This window comes from Schistocerca americana, chromosome 4, assembly GCF_021461395.2.
Source record: "Schistocerca americana isolate TAMUIC-IGC-003095 chromosome 4, iqSchAmer2.1, whole genome shotgun sequence".
In the NCBI taxonomy this organism is placed as follows: domain Eukaryota; kingdom Metazoa; phylum Arthropoda; class Insecta; order Orthoptera; family Acrididae; genus Schistocerca; species Schistocerca americana.
Window position 1 is genome coordinate 140,139,673 of NC_060122.1, and position 19,692 is coordinate 140,159,364.

Here is a 19,692-nt window from a genome sequence, read left to right on the forward strand (position 1 = left end):
TCTTTCTGATACAGTGGGAAGTACATAAGATATGTTCCCCTTCCTAATTTAATGTGCAGTGTTTCCTGCAACCTACACAAACACCGCTTTAAATGAGGTTCTTGCTTCCTTGTCTGTGTGTTTCAGCAAAAATTTAATGGTATTGCTTATAATTGCACCTGCCTGATTATAAAGGGCTTCCTCTGCAGCTGTGCTACATGAAGACTGCAAAGCCTTGCTGTGTGACAAAGAGAGAGAGAGAGAGAGAGAGAGAGAGAGAGAGAGAGAGAGAGAGTAATGAGAATGCTTGAAGTTTGCAGACTGGTGGGCGACAGTCAAGTGAAGTGGCTGCCCCTTCAGAACAACAGGGTGGAATCACCCAGTGCTCATGAAAAGGTTACATTTCTGTGCAAGTGCCACTGTATTTTCCATGAGCTCTTCAAGCTGTTGCCTACCAGTCATTCCACTAGCCTACTATTGGCCTACTGTAATCCACAGGCATACCATTTTGAAGTGTCCACTGATATACTAGAATGTGACACAAGTTATCACCTTTTTAACAAAATAAAACAGTACAAGAGGTGTGTTCAAAAAGTAATCTAATTTTTTTTTAATTTTGTAGGCTTTATATATCCAATTTTCAAACATTTTTTTCATGGTTTTCATACACATGTTCTTGATGTATGTTTGCATTTTCATTTGTTTTGAATAGTTATTTTATTGTTGACTGTTGAATTGGTTCTGTGTGTTTTCAAGTGCTCAGCGAATTTTTTACTTTTGAAAAAGATGGGTTGAAGGATTTGCATTAAATTTTGCTTGAAAAATGGAATAAAGTGAAGCACTGCGTTTGAAATGTTGACTGTGGGTATTGGCGAAACTACTATGAGTAAGACAAGAGTTTACCCGTGGTATAAATGTTTCAAAGAGGATCGAGAAGATGTTGAAGACGAAGACATCCCTGGACACCTTAGCTCATCAATTACCAGCCACAGTGTAAAAGAAGTAAAGAAAATTGTTCGGGAAAACTGCCAAAGGACTATCAGAGAGGTTGCTGGTTACGTCAGCATATCCTTTGGCCCATGCTAAACCATTTTTTTAGATGTTCTGGGCATGAAACATGTAGCAGCAAAGTTTTTTATGAAATTGTTGAATTGTGACCCAAAACATTGCCTAGATATCACTCAGTAATTGCTGAATGAATCCTGTAATGGTCCAGAACTTCTAAAGAAGGTAAGGAAACATGGGGATATGGGTATAACATCAAAACTAAGGCCCAATCATCCCGATGGAAACAGCCTGAAAAGCAAAGACCAAAAAGGTTGACATGTTTGATCACATGTTGTAAAGGTTCTTCTCACTGTTTTCTTCAATTACAGTGCGATAGTGTGTCATGAGTTCCTGTCTTATGGTACTACAGTCAATAAGGAATACTACCTGGAAGTATTGTAGCATTTGCATGAAGCAATCCAAAGAAAACAACCAGAATTGTGGTAAAAAATCTCACAGAAATAGCACCATGATAATGTTTCCACTCACACCTCAAAGCTTGTTTGTGGATTTTTTTGCAAGAAATAAAACCGTTACATTGCATCAGCCACTATATTCGCCAGACATGGCCTCTTGCCACTTCTTTCTATTCCCAAGATAGAAGAGAACCATGAAAGGAGGTTGTTTTGCCATCAGTGATGTGACAAAAATAAAATCACTGAAGGAGCTGAACCCCATAACGAAAAGTGATTTTCAGAAATGCTTCCAAGATTGGAAATAGTGCTGGCACTAGTTTATTATATCTGAGGGGGATTGTTTTGCAGGGGACAAAGTTGATGTTGCTGAATAAATAAAGATTATTTAAGAAAAACAAAAATTCCCATTGCTTTTTGATCACACGTCATTTATCTACCTCTGCATCCATTCTCTGTAAACCACTGTGAAGTGCATGGCAGTGTGTACTTGCCATTAGACAAGTTATTGGAGCTTCTCCAAGTTATTTATTTATTTATCAGAATGAGACCATGTGAACCAAAGGTACTTGGTCATGGAATGAGCCAGAATAGAAAGTTTCTTTTTTTTTCCCCCATTCCCCCCCCCCCCCCCCCCCCCCCCCCCCAACTTCGAATCACCCATCTTTGGGGTATGTCAGATCAATCCCTCCTTAGGTGCTTGTGCTCTCTTTTTCACCCAATAGTTCTTCATTCTATCTGATCCCTTTTTTCTTTCCTCCTCTGATATCTGAATCGGTTTCCTGGTGTTGATCTTAACTTGGAACCTCTTAGTTTTGTCTTTGGTCACGGTCTTGGCTATACTATTCTTTAACGTGACTTGGGTAATCTGGATGTAGGGAAGCAGCATACTCACGCCTTATAAAATTCACATCAGTCTTTCCATTGTGTGCCAGCCAGTCCGCTGTAACTAGCTCTGACGTCAGAAATGTTGCGCAATACTTTAAAAATCAAGTAAATCAATATGTGTTGAATATCAATTAATAGAGGGAAACATTCCACATGGGAAAAATATATCTAAAAACAAAAATGATGTGACTTACCAAACGAAAGCGCTGGCACGTCGATAGACACACAAACAAACACAAACATACACACAAAATTCAAGCTTTCGCAACAAACTGTTGCCTCATCAGGAAAGAGGGAAGGAGAGGGAAAGACGAAAGGATGTGGGTTTTAAGGGAGAGGGTAAGGAGTCATTCCAATCCCGGGAGCGGAAAGACTTACCTTAGGGGGAAAAAAGGACGGGTATACACTCGCACACACACACACACACATATCCATCCACACATATACAGACACAAGCAGACATATTTAAAGACAAAGAGTTTGGGCAGAGATGTCAGTCGAGGCGGAAGTGCAGAGGCAAAGATGATGTTGAATGACAGGTGAGGTGTGAGTGGCGGCAACTTGAAATTAGCGGAGATTGAGGCCTGGTGGGTAACGGGAAGAGAGGATATATTGAAGAGCAAGTTCCCATCTCCGGAGTTCGGATAGGTTGGTGTTGGTGGGAAGTATCCAGATAACCCAGACGGTGTAACACTGTGCCAAGATGTGCTGGCCGTGCACCAAGGCATGTTTAGCCACAGGGTGATCCTCATTACCAACAAACACTGTCTGCCTGTGTCCATTCATGCGAATGGACAGTTTGTTGCTGGTCATTCCCACATAGAATGCATCACAGTGTAGGCAGGTCAGTTGGTAAATCACGTGGGTGCTTTCACACGAGGCTCTGCCTTTGATCGTGTACACCTTCCGGGTTACAGGACTGGAGTAGGTGGTGGTAGGAGGGTGCATGGGACAGGTTTTACACCGGGGGCGGTTACAAGGGTAGGAGCCAGAGGGTAGGGAAGGTGGTTTGGGGATTTCATAGGGATGAACTAACAGGTTACGAAGGTTAGGCGGACGGCGGAAAGACACTCTTGGTGGAGTGGGGAGGATTTCATGAAGGGTGGATCTCATTTCAGGGCAGGATTTGAGGAAGTCGTATCCCTGCTGGAGAGCCACATTCAGAGTCTAGTCCAGTCCCGGAAAGTATCCTGTCACAAGTGGGCCACTTTTGTGGTTCTTCTGTGGGGGATTCTGGGTTTGAGGGGATGAGGAAGTGGCTCTGGTTATTTGCGTCTGTACCAGGTCGGAAGGGTAGTTACGGGATGCGAAAGCTGTTGTCAGGTTGTTGGTGTAATGGTTCAGGGATTCTGGACTGGAGCAGATTCATTTGCCACGAAGACCTAGGCTGTAGGGAAGGGACCGTTTGAGGTGGAATGGGTGGCAGCTGTCATAATGGAGGTACTGTTGCTTGTTGGTGGGTTTGATGTGGACAGACGTGTGAAGCTGGCCATTGGACAGGTGGAGGTCAACATCAAGGAAAGTGGCATGGGATTTGGAGTAGGACCAGGTGAATCTGATGGAACCAAAGGAGTTGAGGTTGGAGAGGAAAATCTGGAGTTGTTCTTCACTGTGAGCCCAGATCATGAAGATGTCATCAATAAATCTGTACCAAACTTTGGGTTGGCAGGCTTGGGTAACCAAGAAGGCTTCCTCTAAGCGACCCATGAATAGGTTGGCGTACGAGGGGGCCATCCTGGTACCCATGGCTGTTCCCTTTAATTGTTGGTATGTCTGGCCTTCAAAAGTGAAGAAGTTGTGGGTCAGGATGAAGCTGGCTAAGGTAATGAGGAAAGAGGTTTTAGGTAGGGTGGCAGGTGATCGGCGTGAAAGGAAGTGCTCCATTGCAGCGAGGCCCTGGACGTGCGGGATATTTGTGTATAAGGAAGTAGCATCAATGGTTACAAGGATGGTTTCCGGGGGTAACGGATTGGGTAAGGATTCCAGGCGTTCGAGAAAGTGGTTGGTGTCTTTGATGAAGGATGGGAGACTGCATGTAATGGGTTGAAGGTGTTGGTCTAGGTAGGCAGAGATATGTTCTGTGGGCTTGGTAACCAGCTACAATGGGGCGGCCGGGATGATTGGGTTTGTGAATTTTAGGAAGAAGGTAGAAGGTAGGGGTGCGGGGTGTCGGTGGGGTCAGGAGGTTGATGGAGTCAGGTGAAAGGTTTTGTAGGGGGCCTAAGGTTCTGAGGATTCCATGAAGCTCCGCCTGGACATCAGGAAGTCCTTTGGAAGATCTTTTGAAAGACGAGCTGAGTTAGCGTAATGGTTAAAGTGTTTGGCTACTAAGCGAAAGGTTCTGAGTTCAAACCTTGTTCAGTGCTTAATATTTTCTTTATTTAAAAACAATATCGAAGTGTCTTACTTCATGAATTTTATTCGTTTGAATGTAATTTTTTGAAATTTCTAGTGATAACTAAAATCGACCATGCGGAAAGTATACGCTATGGACTTTTACCTCTGCAAACTCTTCAAAATTTCGTGCTATGGTTTACTACATCTAATGCTGCACAATAACTGTGTTGAACATCGAAACTAAATTAAGTCATTTATGGGGGGAAGGCATCAGTCAAGAAGGTGTAAAAATCAAATTATTGGGCCAAATAGTTTTTATGAAATCGAATGATAAAGTGTGTCAAAGCAGTCGAAGCACCATGTGTCTGCACAGGTGAGCAATGCAGTGATGACAAAATCGCGCACAGCGTGGAATGCGGGGAGCACGTCTCTGTAGCAGCAATAGGGTTAATGCGGCCGTGGTGGCTTTACTTCATAAACTGCGCACTTCCCCCTAAACGTAAGTTTGCAAACTATACTATGGCCTTGCTTCTCTTGGCGCGTGCAACTGGCAACGCAGCAATCTCCCGCATCTGGGCGGGCATACGCGAACCGCCAAGATAAAAGAATTGAACTATAGTGTCTCTGCTGCATAGAGTGCTTCTAGCTTAATTACTGTGTTATATTGCCTTATTTTGGTGTTCCAAGAGAGGACTTTATTATTGTATGTGTTTTTTGTTTCTGAAAAGCTAGTTCCATTTTGCTCCTTTGTGCTTCCATTGCTTTCCCTTCAAGGTTGTTACATTCGATCCATTCCCCTAGGTACTTGAAACTCCTAACCACCTTCATTTTTTGAGCTCTTCTTTGATAGTTTATAAAGAAAGAAAAAGTATATGAATAGAACAGAGAAAATTTCTCAAGCACAGCAAGGAACTCCTGTGAAGAACAGGAGGAGGGTGCTACTAGGAAACCTTCATTTTGGATCTGAATATTTGAGGCTTATCGATTCCTCCCCCCCCCCCCCCCCCCCTCCCCCCGCTGGAAGCATATTAAAAATGCAATGCTTAAGGAAGTGTCAACCATTTCTCCACCTAATGTTCACTGAACGAATGTTGCAGTTTCTTCTAAATGAGTCCATACTGTCAGCAACAAATCACATGAGCGAATGTATGTGCTGGGATGGCAGAGTTAGAATTCCGAGATATCTGAACAAAGACATACAGAAAATTCACAAACTGACACCACAGTTTGGCCTGACCACTTGTTTCTGGGCTAAGAGTATTCATGATGAGGACACAGAGTTGTCCCAAAATGTAATATTATGTGGTATTATGGAGTGGAAGTAAGCAAAGTAAACAAACTTTTGTGTTTCAGTCTGTCTCAGAGACATTGGACATCATTCTTATAATGTGAGAAAGCAGCATTCAGTTTCTGCACAAGTTCTTCAACATGATACTTCCAAGAAGGCCGTCCAGCTACACCCAGTCCTGGAAATTTAAAATGATTGGCTTCACTGACCATTTGGTCATCTTCGAACAATAAAATTTCGCTTTTACAATAGTTCCATGTCAGAAACTGTATAAATTATTTTTTGTGCAAGTAAAGCATAATCAGTTCTCAGAGAGCTATGTGCTCTTTTTACTGACTACTCTGGCGTCCTTTATATAACGTTCCATATCTTTCATATCAACATGTTTGTCATGTGTGAAGAGAACAATTTTTTATGTCATCTGTCATGTCTGGTGACAAATCATTGATAAACATAAAGAAAAGCAATAGACCCAGAACAGAATCTTGTGCAACTTCACACATTACATGACCCCAATCAGATTCAAGCCTCTTTCCAGTGTGTTGATCCTGGAGGTCAATCTCTGCTCCCTAGTTCCCAGATATGAAGTGAACCATTGCTGAGATTTCCCTCTAATCCCATAATTTTGTGCCATGTGGAGTAGGCGCTCAGTCTGTGGGGTCTTCCCACAGTTCGCGCAGCTTTCCCCATCGAAGGTTCTAGTCCTCCCTCGGGCATGGGTGTGTGTGTTGTTCTTAGCGTAAGTTAGTTTAAGTTAGAATAAGTAGTGTGTAAACCTAGGGACCTATGACCTCAGCAGTTTGGTCCCACAGAACTTACCACGAAAAATTTCCATAATTTTACAACTTATGCAAAAGTATTGTATGATCCCCACAATCAAATGCTTTTGTTAAATTGAAGAAAGTACTTCTGTCAGTAACATGTCGTTGAACCACGCAAGTGCCTCACACACATAAAAGCGATTACCATTTTTGTTGATATTCCTTACCATTCCCCATTCCATTCACATATGGAGTGAAGGAAGAATGATTGTTTAAACACCTTTATTTGCACTGTATTTAGTCTAACCTTGTCCTCATGACCTTCACAGGAGTGATTTGTGAGGGGTTGTAGCACATTCCTAGACATATCATTTAAGCATGGAAAGAACGATTGTTAAAGACTTACGCGTACACTGTAACTAATCTGATCTTATCCTCATAATTCCTATGTAGGAGCTTGTAATATAGTCGTATAGTCATTATTTAAATCCATCTCTTAAACTTTGTAAGTAGTCTTTCTCATGATAGTTTATGTCTAACTTCGGACATCAGCCAGTTCTATTTCTGCAGCATCTACATGACACTCTCTCATGGGCCAGACAGACCTGTGACCATTCATACTGCCCTTCTCTGTATGAGTTCAATATCTCTTGGTAGTCCTTGCTATGGGTTCCACACACTTGAAAAATATTCAAGGATAGATCTTTTATCCAATGTGAATGAAGGGCACTTGACTGGAATGAAGTCTCCTAGGGACTTATCAGATGGTACATTAACTGATTGTACCATTATGTTTTCCACAGTAATTTGTAACAAGGATTAAACTTGTAAATGCTGATAATTGTAAGTACAGACTTCAAGTTGACCTTATTATGTAAATAATTCTTGAGACCTCGCCACATTAAGTACTTACTTATTTTGTTTTTCCATCTTACCACAGTTACACAATGAGCCCCATAATGCTACAGTCAGTTATTAAATGTGTGTACCATCTCCTGATGAGTCACTAAGTTGCTTGGTATTAGTCAAGGCACAATAAAAATTGATTCATCCAAATGGCAACTGCCTGCAGTTATTTCTGAAAACGTGTATTCGAGGATGGATTGCACAAGCGTTTTGTGAGCAGTCTCCTTTATAAACTGTTTACATTGCCCTAGTATTCTGTCACTGAACTGGTCTCCCACCTGCTTCACAAATTACTGAGACTAAATGATTATTCCATTTCATATCTCTGCAAACTGTTAAACCTGGGTATTGTGAGAGTTGACCGATTCCAGTTGTGATTTGTTGACATTGTAGCCATAGGTTACTATGATTTTTTTTTCTTTTTTGTTTTGTTAAGTGCTCCATTTTACATTTTGAAGATTTAAAAAATTTTGCCAATCTTTGCACCACTTTCAAATTTTATCAATATCAAGATTACATTGAATATTTGTGCAGCTTTTTTCAGACTGTCCTTCATTATAAGCAACTGCATCATCTGTGAAATTCTGAGCTTGTGATTAATATTGCCTGAAAAATCATTTATATACAACATGAACATCAAGGCTCCCAATACACTTCTCACCATCCATGATGACATGCTGTGTCCTTCCTCCTAATTCTAGTGTCTCACATTTTGCTTGATACCGCAATCAATCATACATTCAATAATAAGTGTAGATGGGATACAGAGTCAAACTGTTTTTTGATAAGTCAAGAAATACTGCATCTGCCTGACTGGCTTAATCCACGGCTTTCAGCAAGTCATGTGAGAAAATTGAGTTGGGTTTCACATGACATTTTCAGAAACCTGTTTCACATGGAGGTGGTTATTCTGTTTGAGATACCTCATATGGGGGAAGACCATCCTCAGAATCCAACAATTTAGTCATATTATGTTATCTATATGTTGTGAGTCATTCTTAGAAGATTTGACTGCAGAGCCTGAGAAGTAGATAAACAACTTTTCATTAATTGAGAGAGGCATAGTGAGCATGTGGTGACTGTTGCAGAGGGCAGCTGGACAGGCAGCAGTTCTACCTAGCATTTCAAGAGGCCGATTTTCTCAACGCCATTGGTGCTACCTGTGAAGAAGACGGCAGCATCTCACAAGAGGTCAAAATTGATGTGCTAAAGGTAAGAGCACCATATGGATAAATCTGTTGTAATGCTTGTTCTATTGTGCATACAAAAATAATTTTATGTAGACTTTTTATTTGAGAAATTGTCACTGTATATTGCCCCACTGTCTTCTCAATCAGTGCTTTATAACCATAAGGTTTGTAGCAGTGCTTTCATAGTGTAACACTGCAAGGAACTGAAAAATCTGGAATATTAAATAGGCCTTCGTATAAAGGATGTTCAGCTTTCACATGTTTCATTACTCCCCAAGTGAAAATTTTGGAAAATGCACACATCATGCTGCATGACTTAGCAGTAAGGAAGGAAAAAAACGGTTTATAGAAAACACAAATATCAAATAAAAGTAAGCAAAACATAATAGAAATAATAGAGCAAAACATAATAGAAATAATAGAATAATAATCTCTCTCTCTCTCTCTCTCTCTCTCTCTCTCTCTCTCTCTCTCTCTCACACACACACACACACACACACACACACACACACACACGGCTAATCATCATTCAGTTATGATAGTTTAAAGCTAAACTGGTAACTGGAAATGTGCTGGCTGATAAGATGTAACAGGGATGAACCAACATTATGATCTTGATGACAACACTGAATGTCTTGTCAGAATTTGATCGAAAATATTAAATGGACTGTTCCTATCTGATAAAGTCTTACAAAGCCTATGGTTGGTAATGTGTATTGCAATGGGAGCTAAAACAATGAGCAATGATATAAAAATTTTCAGAAAAGATCAAAGTTCTGCTTTTAAATACCATAAACATATTCATGTTTCCATAGACATGTTTCAGTAGTTTTTGGACTGATTAATGTTATGAAAAACACACAGCATAGCATATTTCATTGCAATAAAATATGGCAACTGAAGAGGAACTTCAAATTTAGAAGTAAAGTAAGTCAACACTACAGATTAGGCCTTAAGCCTATTTCAACTGGCTGACTGCTACCTAAATGGCAGTATGAGGAGTGATCCATAATCCTGGGCATGTAGTCAGGTTGTTAGAAATCCCTCCAGCCTTTATTGCCAGTAGATGAAAGCAGATGATGCTGTTGCTTCTATATTCAAGCAACTCCTCATTTGACCTCACAAGGGCGAGTGGACCCTGCACCTGACCTCCTATGTCTGAAGAAATCTGAGGTGGTTCTGGGATTGAACTAGAGTCCTTCTGCACTGAAGACAGTGACACTAACCATTCAGCTACAGAGACAGTCTAACATTAAATTAATTTTAATTATAATGCCTATATCACAGCTGTACTACAGATAGCTGCACCAGTAGCAACATTTGCATTTAAAATTTCAGATGGTGGTTGCCATCCTGGCATTCTTAGCATCAGTGAGGCACACCTATTATGAGCAGATATGTGTTATGGAATAATTAATTTCTTTATGAAAGAGTAAATGAGATGATGCATTTTTCCCCAAATTACTGTTTTATTTAAATGTAAAAAATTATTTTGGATTGGCTGGCTATCTGACACCCTTAACAACACAACTGCTGAGTAAGGTAATGAAAAATGGACAGCAGCTGTACATGTGTGAACTATGTTCATAAGTATTACTCACTAAAGCAAATTGTAGACCTGGCCTTAGGGGAACTAACTTGGTCACATTGCAGTTAACCAAGTTAACAAGGCAAGTAGATTTAGCATGGAATGTCTGTGGAGGAAGTTGGTACCACTGCCATGTAGCAAGAAGCCAGCAGAAGGAATGAGCATTCCCAACAACCAGTAGCTGGTCAGTTATTGTTGTGGTGATGGTTAGAGATGAGAGCTCTCATTTCAGCTCCAGCCAAGTGCGAAGTGTGCACTGTAATTCGCTACCTAAATGCTAAGGGCATGAACTTCACTGTGATTCATTGCAAAATTGCTTCAGCTTATGGAGAGGATGTAATGTCAAGGCAGCATGTGATGAAATGGGTACAGAATTTCAATTTTGAAAGGACGGAAATTTACGATGAAGGCAGAAGTGGAAGGCCTTGTGTTGTGACTGATGATGTGGTGCAGAAAATTGAAGAACATCTTCTCTCTGATCACTGTTCAACAATTGAAGACCACCATGCAGTTTGTCCAAACATTTCATGAACTGTTGTTCACGAGATCATAACTGATCGACTAAATTATTGCAGGCTTGTGTGATGGGTGTCCAAGATGCTTACCGAAGTAGGTGGAATGAGCAGTCAGTGCTGCTTGCAAATTTCGTGACCATTTTGTTGACTGAAGGCGAGGATTTTCTCAACTCTGTAGTGACAGGAAATGAAACGTGGGCTTATCACGTACTCCACAGAGCAAAGACAATAAGTGCATTGGTGACATACTCATTCTCCTTCAGACAAAAAATTCAAAACTCAGCAAACAGTGAGGAAAATCATGGTGTCAGTTCTTTTGGGTCAGAAAAGGGTTCTTTTCATTGATTGTCTGGAAAGAGGTGAAACAATAAATGGTGGAAGATATTGTGAGCCCATGAAGAAACTTCACAGAGCCATACAAAACAAATGTTGTGGAATGCTGACAACGGGAGTCTGTCTGATTCATGAAAATGCACATCCACACGCCGCTCATGCAACACAAGAGTTGTTGACTTTGTTCGGTTGGTATATTTTAAGCCACCCCCCTGCAGCCCCAATCTCACACCCAGTGACTATCATCTGTTCACTAAATTGAAGGAACTCCTTCATGGAAAACACTTTTCCGATGACGATCACTATGAGGTGAGAATCGAAGTGAAGAACTGGCTGAAAAAGGTGACAGGAGACGTCTTTGACACAAGAATCATGAAACTCATCCCACGGATGACAAAATGTATTGATTGTCAAAATGTGCAAGAAGTATTTTTCAACAGAAGTGTCAGTCAGTTTTTTGCTATACACACCATGGCATGTAGCAAGTAGCAGCACTCAACTCGTAAGAATACTGGAGTGTATGCTACCAGTAACTTCCATCCATGTTTCTTGTAAGCACAGTGGTTCAGCCATGCTGGCCAGGTCTTCAGTTTCCTTAAATGCCAGATAATACTTATCGGGTTTACTGAAGTTGTTGGCTTTGTGCAGGTGTTCATGTGAGAACAGAGTGACACAAATTTGCCCATGTGTTTTTACAGATAGCACTCATATCTGTTAATGTTTGCACTATACATGTGGCTGCAGGTAAGATCCTTGTGTACTGTGTCCTCCCTTTTACCTGCCTGTGCTTTTTTTTTGCATAATTATCTTAAATTGTTAAATAGTGTTGCATTGTGTAGGGCTCTATAATAGTTTGGTATCTCTTATGCTTTTGCTATTGTGCTGTGTGTGAGAAAATGTTTTTCAAACATCAAATTAATGAGATATCTGTTCCACAGGTTCTGCAGAATTGCTATCTTTTACTGCAGTCAGAGTTCCTTCGCCGCCTCGTTCTTACTTTCCATCCTGAATTGAGAGCTGAACCATCACGTGTCAACCCAAAGATTCTGTATGAGCTCTTAGAAGACATATCAACACTTACCAAACAACTCAATACAGAATATCGAATTTTCAGCACATATGGTGTGCCCAGAAGATCACCAAGTAGTGAACCACCTGCCAGTACTCCACCAAAAAAGCTAAAATATGATGCTTTATTTGTTTCGGTTCACAGCACCACATTACATCTACAAAACATTCTGTATCGAACTCATGTTGTTGAAGAATATCTGGAAACTAGGGAAAATCTTGATGACTTAAACAGTGAATTGTCAACACCAGATTTGCAGACTGCATTGAATGATATCCTGAAAGAGCTCGATATGTGCAGGAGTTGTTGTGAGCGAGGAATATCATTTCTGAACACTTTAAACAATCCAGAACTGCCAAAAAATTTGGAAGAAGAGGAGGATTGGCCTGCTAGAAGCCACAGTGGGAATGAAAATATTAAACAAATACATGTTGGAAAAACAGACCTAGATCCTGATGTAGAAGATGAAGTGTTTGAAGCCGTAAGCACTGCAGACTATTTTGATGATGAAATTGACTTATATGACAGTACTGAATGTAGCAGAACTGAAAAACAACAACAGAAGAATTGCTCAAAACTGATGTTAGATGAACTAAAAAGTATCCTTGTTGACAAAGCAAAAGAGTGGAAAGAACGAGAGGAAAAGGCTCTCAAAAATAAAAGAGCTAGAGAGGGGATATGTGAAGCAGAAATTGTTGTTAAAGAGACTGAGTTAGCAGATACAGTGGCTTTAAAGACTGAAATTTCTGATAGTCAGAGCAGACCCGTGGAAGAGGCTGAGTTAGCAGATACAATGGCTTTAAAAACTGAAACTTCTGTTGACCAGAGCAGGCCAGTTGAAGAAGGGGTCAAGGATGTGTGTGTGTCTGACCCTGAATTTGAAGAATGTCAGCAAGCTAACAGTGGAGTTTGTTATGAAGACAATTCCTCATTCACAAGTGAAGGGGCCGACAGGGATCTTAATCATAGAAAAATAGTAGGTTCAGAAAACGGAAAAACTGACAGTAACATTAAATACTCAGAAAATTATAATGTGCATGAGATTGGTGTGTTTAAGGTTGGACTTTCTTCTCCATTTGGGTTGCAGTCAACACCTTTATCACATAGATTCATGTTGAAAGATTCGGAAACCTTTTGTGGGACTGGGGAACACTCCAGCAGTGAAGATAGTGATAATGCCTAGGTTGTTACTTTCACAAATGAAGGTGAACATATGTTACTACACTGCACAACTTGGATTTTGACAATATGATGGCTCAGGAGTACAGTAAAAATTCATATGCTCAGTTTTGAATGGTTGCCATGATAAATACTTTTAAATCGTTATCACAATGAAATGGTTTTATTGTGGTTTTTTTTTTAATGTCTTAGCGGCTGTTATTTGTTTGTCAGGTTGCAAATTTACAACAGCTTATAATACATTTCCAACAGTGCACAATAATGTTTTGGCAGTCCAAAATAAATTTGCAACTGAACACATACTCTCTGGGGTGTGTGTTGTGTGTTGGTCTCAGTAAATCTCGGTGTTCTTTTATGGTTCCTTCTTATCAGTGCACCTCTTTGTTCCTTTTTGTTGACAGCAGGTTTTATGAAGCAGCTTAACTGTTCACATCGTGTATAGTTCGGTCCTGACATCCTAATGGAGTCTTTAGGTGTGTGTGACAAGTGGAGAAAACAAGTTGGTGGCCAGATTGAGGTACTTTTGTGACAAGTCCACCAATTAAAAAAGAAGTATGTTTACTGTGTGTCACGTGTGGTAGAATGTGGAGAGGTTCCCTCATGCTGAAAGTATGTTGTGGCAATCATATTCTGTAATATGTTCTCACAATTTACTTTTATTTGTACTATGTTGGTTGTCATGCAGCTATCAGTTATTATTATCCTCTAAATGAGACTTCATCAGACAGAAGCACAGCATGACTGGTATTTCACCAGTGGGAAAGTTCCTGCTGCTCAGCACTGTCTTCAGTGAGGTGTTGCATGTGCTGTAGGTGAAATATGTACAAGTTTTCTTCATGTAATGGTCCCCATGAAACTGATATTAGAACATTGTGACATGCAGAAACTTGTCACATGCCAATTATATGACTACAATAAATTATATTAATGATGTATTGCAGTTTCTAAAGATTTTGTTGAACGTCTTATTCAGGTGAAATATGGAAATCCAGATTTCAAATTGTCAGAAACAGCTGTTTATATTTTTCTATAATATCTTGATCACATCCAGCAGAGAAACCAGAAATAAACATTGAGTAAGTTTTATTGAAAACATGTAGAATTTTTAGTGGCTGTCTGTACAGTATCACAATCGATTATAAATTATTTGGTCTGGCTTAATTATGTTTATTTATTTATCCATCTGTAGACAATGTAAATTGTATGGTTGTTGTCAGCACACAAATGCATAAAATATGTACACACAGATACATAAACATATACGATTACACACATACATAGATACGTACATTTCTTGCTTTACTGAGTTACCCATTTGGACATTCTATTTCACTGTTCAATAGAACATATTATAAAATGCCTCTTAATTGCAGTAATTAATTATTAGCATAATTGTCAACAAAATTTACACATCATTTTAGATAACCTTTTATGGTACAAAAACACTTTTCTAAGATTTTCTCTTTGATCTCTTGTGGTAGTCACTAGTACAGTTTGATTCCATTGTATTAACACATTATCTGGGGTTTTTGTTTTGCTTTTTCTATAGAGATGTAAGCAGCGGCGGGATCTGGTTCCATGTTTTTGTAGAGACCTGTTCATTGGGTACTGATCAATGTCTTTTTTTTAATGTGGATCTCTGTTTGTAAAATGTGCTCACACGGAACAGTCAAGATTCCCATAGATTTAAACAACTCAGCGCAGTGAGTTCTCTTGCTACTTTTTGCGTAACTTGTACAACACTTTTTTGTAGCTTAAAGATTAGTTGCCTGTTCTGCTCATTTGTTCCCCAGAACATTATCTCATAACTCATCACAAATGAACATATGTAAAATGAATTTATTATTCTCAATGCAAAGCATGCTGAAGCTATTTGTTTCACAAGGGCAGTAACATGCTCAGTCCATTTTAGCTGTATGTCAGCATGCATCCCTAGAAATTTTGTTTGTTATGAGCTCATCTTTCACTTTTAAAGAGTTATCTTTGTGGATTTTCTGCTTGTGTAAAAACTAATACTGTTGTTTTTTTTACATTTAAAATTAATTTTTTGTTGCGTACCCTTCCACATACATGCATGAGTGTTTCTTCAGATTTCTCCTTTAGTACACTTGATGTTCCAGTGATTAGAATGTTACTGCCATCAGCAAACAATACTGTTTCACTCTGTTTGACGTACTTTGAAATATCATTGATATACAGAGGGGTCCAAAAAAATGTATCCATTGTTTAAAAGTCCATAACTTGCAAACTAATTGATGCAGTTGTCTCATTTTTTGTGAAATGTAGCTTAAAGTCCAACTTAAAGATATCACTGTAGGTGTTCAAAATGGTCACCATTAACATCCACACACAAACTATGCCGCCGAACTGCAGCACGAACTACTGACTGCAACATGCTCAGTTGGATATTTGCACATGAATGTACGATGGATTCTTGAAGTTCACCCAATGTGGCTTTTGTCGATAAACGATGTCCTTTAGTGTTCCCCACAGGTAAAAGTCCAGAGGAGTTAGGCCTGGGGAACGTGGTAGATACTCCACAGCACCTCTACGGCCTATCCATCTTCCTGGTAGATTTTTGTCGAGATACGCCCTAACACAATTTTGGTACTGGGCTGGGGCACCATCTTGTTGAAAGTTAACTCTTCTGTCTCCATGCAAGTCTCGGATGGCAGGTAAAATGGATGTCTGAAGCTTCTGAAGGTACACCTCACCAATAACTGTGCTGTCAAGGAAGAATGGCCCAATCAAGCCCCGGTGAGACAACCCACACCACCCATTTACTCCTGACAAATTCACAGCTTTGTCTACATGGACATTCGTATTTTCGGCAGCCCAGTAGATACAATTGTGGCGATTTACTGTGCCATTGAGTTTGAACTGTGCCTCGTCAGACCACACAATCATCTCTGCAAACTCTTCATCGTTGCGCACCACGTTAGTAAATCACTTGCAGTACTCCATTCTATGATCTGGGTCGTCCTCGTTCATTGCGTGTAGCAAGCGTGGGATGTAGCACTTCCACTTTGCTGTCTTCAAAATTCGCCGAACACCTGAGCGACTCACTACAGTTTTACGGGCACACTGTCTCACAGACTTCTGTGGTGAGCGAGTGAATTGTTGCAACACATGATGGGAGTTAGCTTGACTTGTTACTGGTACAGGTCGTCCACATCGTTGTTTGTGTACATCTTTAACACAGGCTTTGGCTTCAAATTTGTCTCGAATGTGACGAATCATGTGTCGGTGGCTCTGTTTGATACTCATTTTGCCATTGCCATTGAACCTCATTAATGTACTTAAAATACCACTTCAAAACTGACTTCCTTTCATTGAATGTAAGCCTTGCACCAGCCATATTTACTTGAGTAACTAGGTGTGACTAAGAACAAAACACAGACTATCTGGAGACTGTCATCTGACAAAACAAAACAACGCAATACAACCCTTGTGTGGCGATTGCCAGAACTACAAACTATTACACTACCAAAGATCAGACAACTCAGTCAATTAGTTTGCCAGTTATGGACTTTTAAACAGTGGATACATTTTTTTGGACCCCTCTGTATATCAAGAAGAGTATCAAGCCAAGCATGCTTTCTTGGGGAACTCCAATGTTAGTGTATTCTGGATGAGAAGGGTGTTTTATGGTATATTTGGAGTTTGTTTGAGAGAGCTCTATCCATTGTACTCTGTGTTTTTTTAGGTATGAAAAAAACCACCTATTTGTTACCTCTCTTGCAACTAAAGCTTCCAGTTTATTTAACAGAATTCTGTGTTCTACGTCATCAAAGGCTTTGCTGAAGTCAGGGAAGGCATCTGTTAGTTGATCTCCTTTATCTAGTGCTTCCAGAACAATATTTGTAAAATGAGCTGTAGCTGATTGTGTGCTTTTACTTGGTCTGAACCCAAACTGTTCTTTACACAAAATATTGTACTTTGTTAGGTGCCCCAGGAGTCTAATTTTAGTTATGGTTTCCATTACTTTTGAAAACGATGTTACTAAAGAGATAGAGCTATAATTTTCTATATTTTCGGAGTCTCCTTTCTGATGTACGGGCAGGAACTTTACATGCAACCTGTGATGAATTATTCATTTATGATGATCACTAAAAGGGCTTTGATACTGTCTTTCAGCAAGCGCACAGGAACTTCTATACCAGCTGAGGTTTTATTTTTTAGGTTCCGAACAGCAATGCTTATTTTTTCCAAAGTGGTGGGTCACAGCATCATTGTGTTTGGAACATAGTTCATTGTTTGTACAGGCTGTATTTTTTCACATTTGTGTCGTGTCTTGGCAGCTATGTTTGCTGAAATATTGATTTTCAAAGTTTCACTTTTTTGGGCATCATGTATTGTGCTACCATTGTACTGTAATTGTATGTTTACCTGTTTTGCCTTTTTTCTGTTTATCTACTGTTTGATGACATTCCATGCTGCTTTTATTTTGTTTTCCATCTTTTCTATAATTTTTGCTGTTAACTAAAACTTTTCTACATAGGGTAAACCACCCAGTTATTGGCACTTTAAGAACATGTTTGTAGCTCAAATTTTTAAACATGGCTGAAGCAATAACTGTTGAAAATCTTCACGGCAAATGATAACAGCCAAGCAGTTGCAGAATAAAGGTTTATTGAAATCTTTGACCACAGTTTCTGCATATCTAAATATAGCTTCATCAAAAGCAAAAATACACCTGAACAGGGAGACACCTTCATTAGCAGAAAACATAGCAACATAACCAGGTAGAAGAAAAAAAAACCATGAAAGTTACCAAAGTATTACAAGCACAAAAACTTTTGGTCACTTACTAAAATCACATCCTGCATGCATAAAACAATTGTGCCAAAGGCGTCGTCAGTAGTTAAAATATCACCTCCATCTGTACAGCATAATTATAAAGGGATGGTCGATGCGAACATGACATATTATCAGTACTTAGCCTGTGAACTAGCGTGAAGAGGGTGTGGAAGCACTAGGGCAGAAAATTTCACCGAGGGAGGGCACCTGTGGTATGCACGAGACACTCACGCACATTAAAACACCGGGATACATACTCATGCGCTTCAAAATTGTGAAGGTTGTTCTAATTTAAACCCTCTGTCTTAACAAATAAAATATATCAGAAATCAGAACCATTTAAAACACCCGCATACAATAGAAAATATGAACACCAACTTGCCTGTGTCCTAGTGTCAAGCAAGTGAAGCTTGCATTAAGGAACATATCCCACAAGAGAGGGCACTAGCGATATGCGCGAGAATCTCGTGCAAATTAAAGGCTAGGATACATACAAGCGAAACTGAACCAAACGTTGCAAATCCAAACCATCTGTCCTCATAAATAAAAACCATAACAAAATCATTTAAACCACACATACACATCAAAAACCATGAACAATAATCATCAAAAATATGTAAAATCCCAACAAGACAGGAAAGGTGCATCTCACCAGTATCAACAGACAAGAAAACTAGCTTCTAGTCAGCCAGACTATATTATGTTAGAGCAAGAATGGGTTTGAAACTATCCAAAAAATTTTTGTTTCTAACCTGCACTTGTTTTTTTCCTACCTGATTAAGTTGCTAAGTTTTGTGCTAATGAGGGTGTCGTCCTGTTCAGGCGTATTTTTGCTTCTGGTGAAGGAATATTTAGATATACTGAAACTGTGGTCAAGGATTTCAGTAAATCTGTACTCTGCAACTGTTTGGCTGTTATCATTTACCGTGAACATGTTTGTAGGATAAATTGTGTTTCCTCAACACTTGCATTGCTTGAAGTACAATTCTAACACAAAACATACTAGAGTATTAAAGTAACATTATACTATAACTACAAACATTTTATACTTATTTTCCATATGAAATAAGTTGTTTAAAATATGTAAAACTTTATAAGTTATTGGCACAATTGTCCAGTAGTTGGCATCCACATTATACCAGTCATTGGCACTCCCTTTATTATTAATATTATTACTAACAGCTAGCTATCACAAGCTGTTCCTAACACTTGGTAATGCAACAGAAGGTAAAAATTAAGAATCAGTTTATTAATTCAGTGAAATTACACAGCACTCTATACAAATACAACTATGAATTACAGAAACACCAAATTGACTTTATTCTCAGTCCTTTTCTTTGTGTGAGTATTATTCCTGAAGAACTGCTATGCCTGTGTATGTATTTGATGCACACTGGGG

At 39.5% G+C, this 19,692-nt stretch overlaps 1 protein-coding gene across 1 annotated transcript in view; it reads left to right on the plus strand.

The window, feature by feature from the left end:
* Nucleotides 1–14,654, plus strand: part of LOC124613306 — a 106,076-nt gene extending 91,422 nt beyond the window's left edge. The window contains exons 6-7 of the mRNA XM_047142001.1: nt 8,708–8,831; nt 12,184–14,654. Coding sequence (XP_046997957.1) covers nt 8,708–8,831; nt 12,184–13,497 — 1,438 coding nt within the window. The 3' untranslated portion in view covers nt 13,498–14,654. The remainder of the gene's footprint in view (nt 1–8,707; nt 8,832–12,183) is intronic.
* Nucleotides 14,655–19,692: the final 5,038 nt, after the last annotated feature.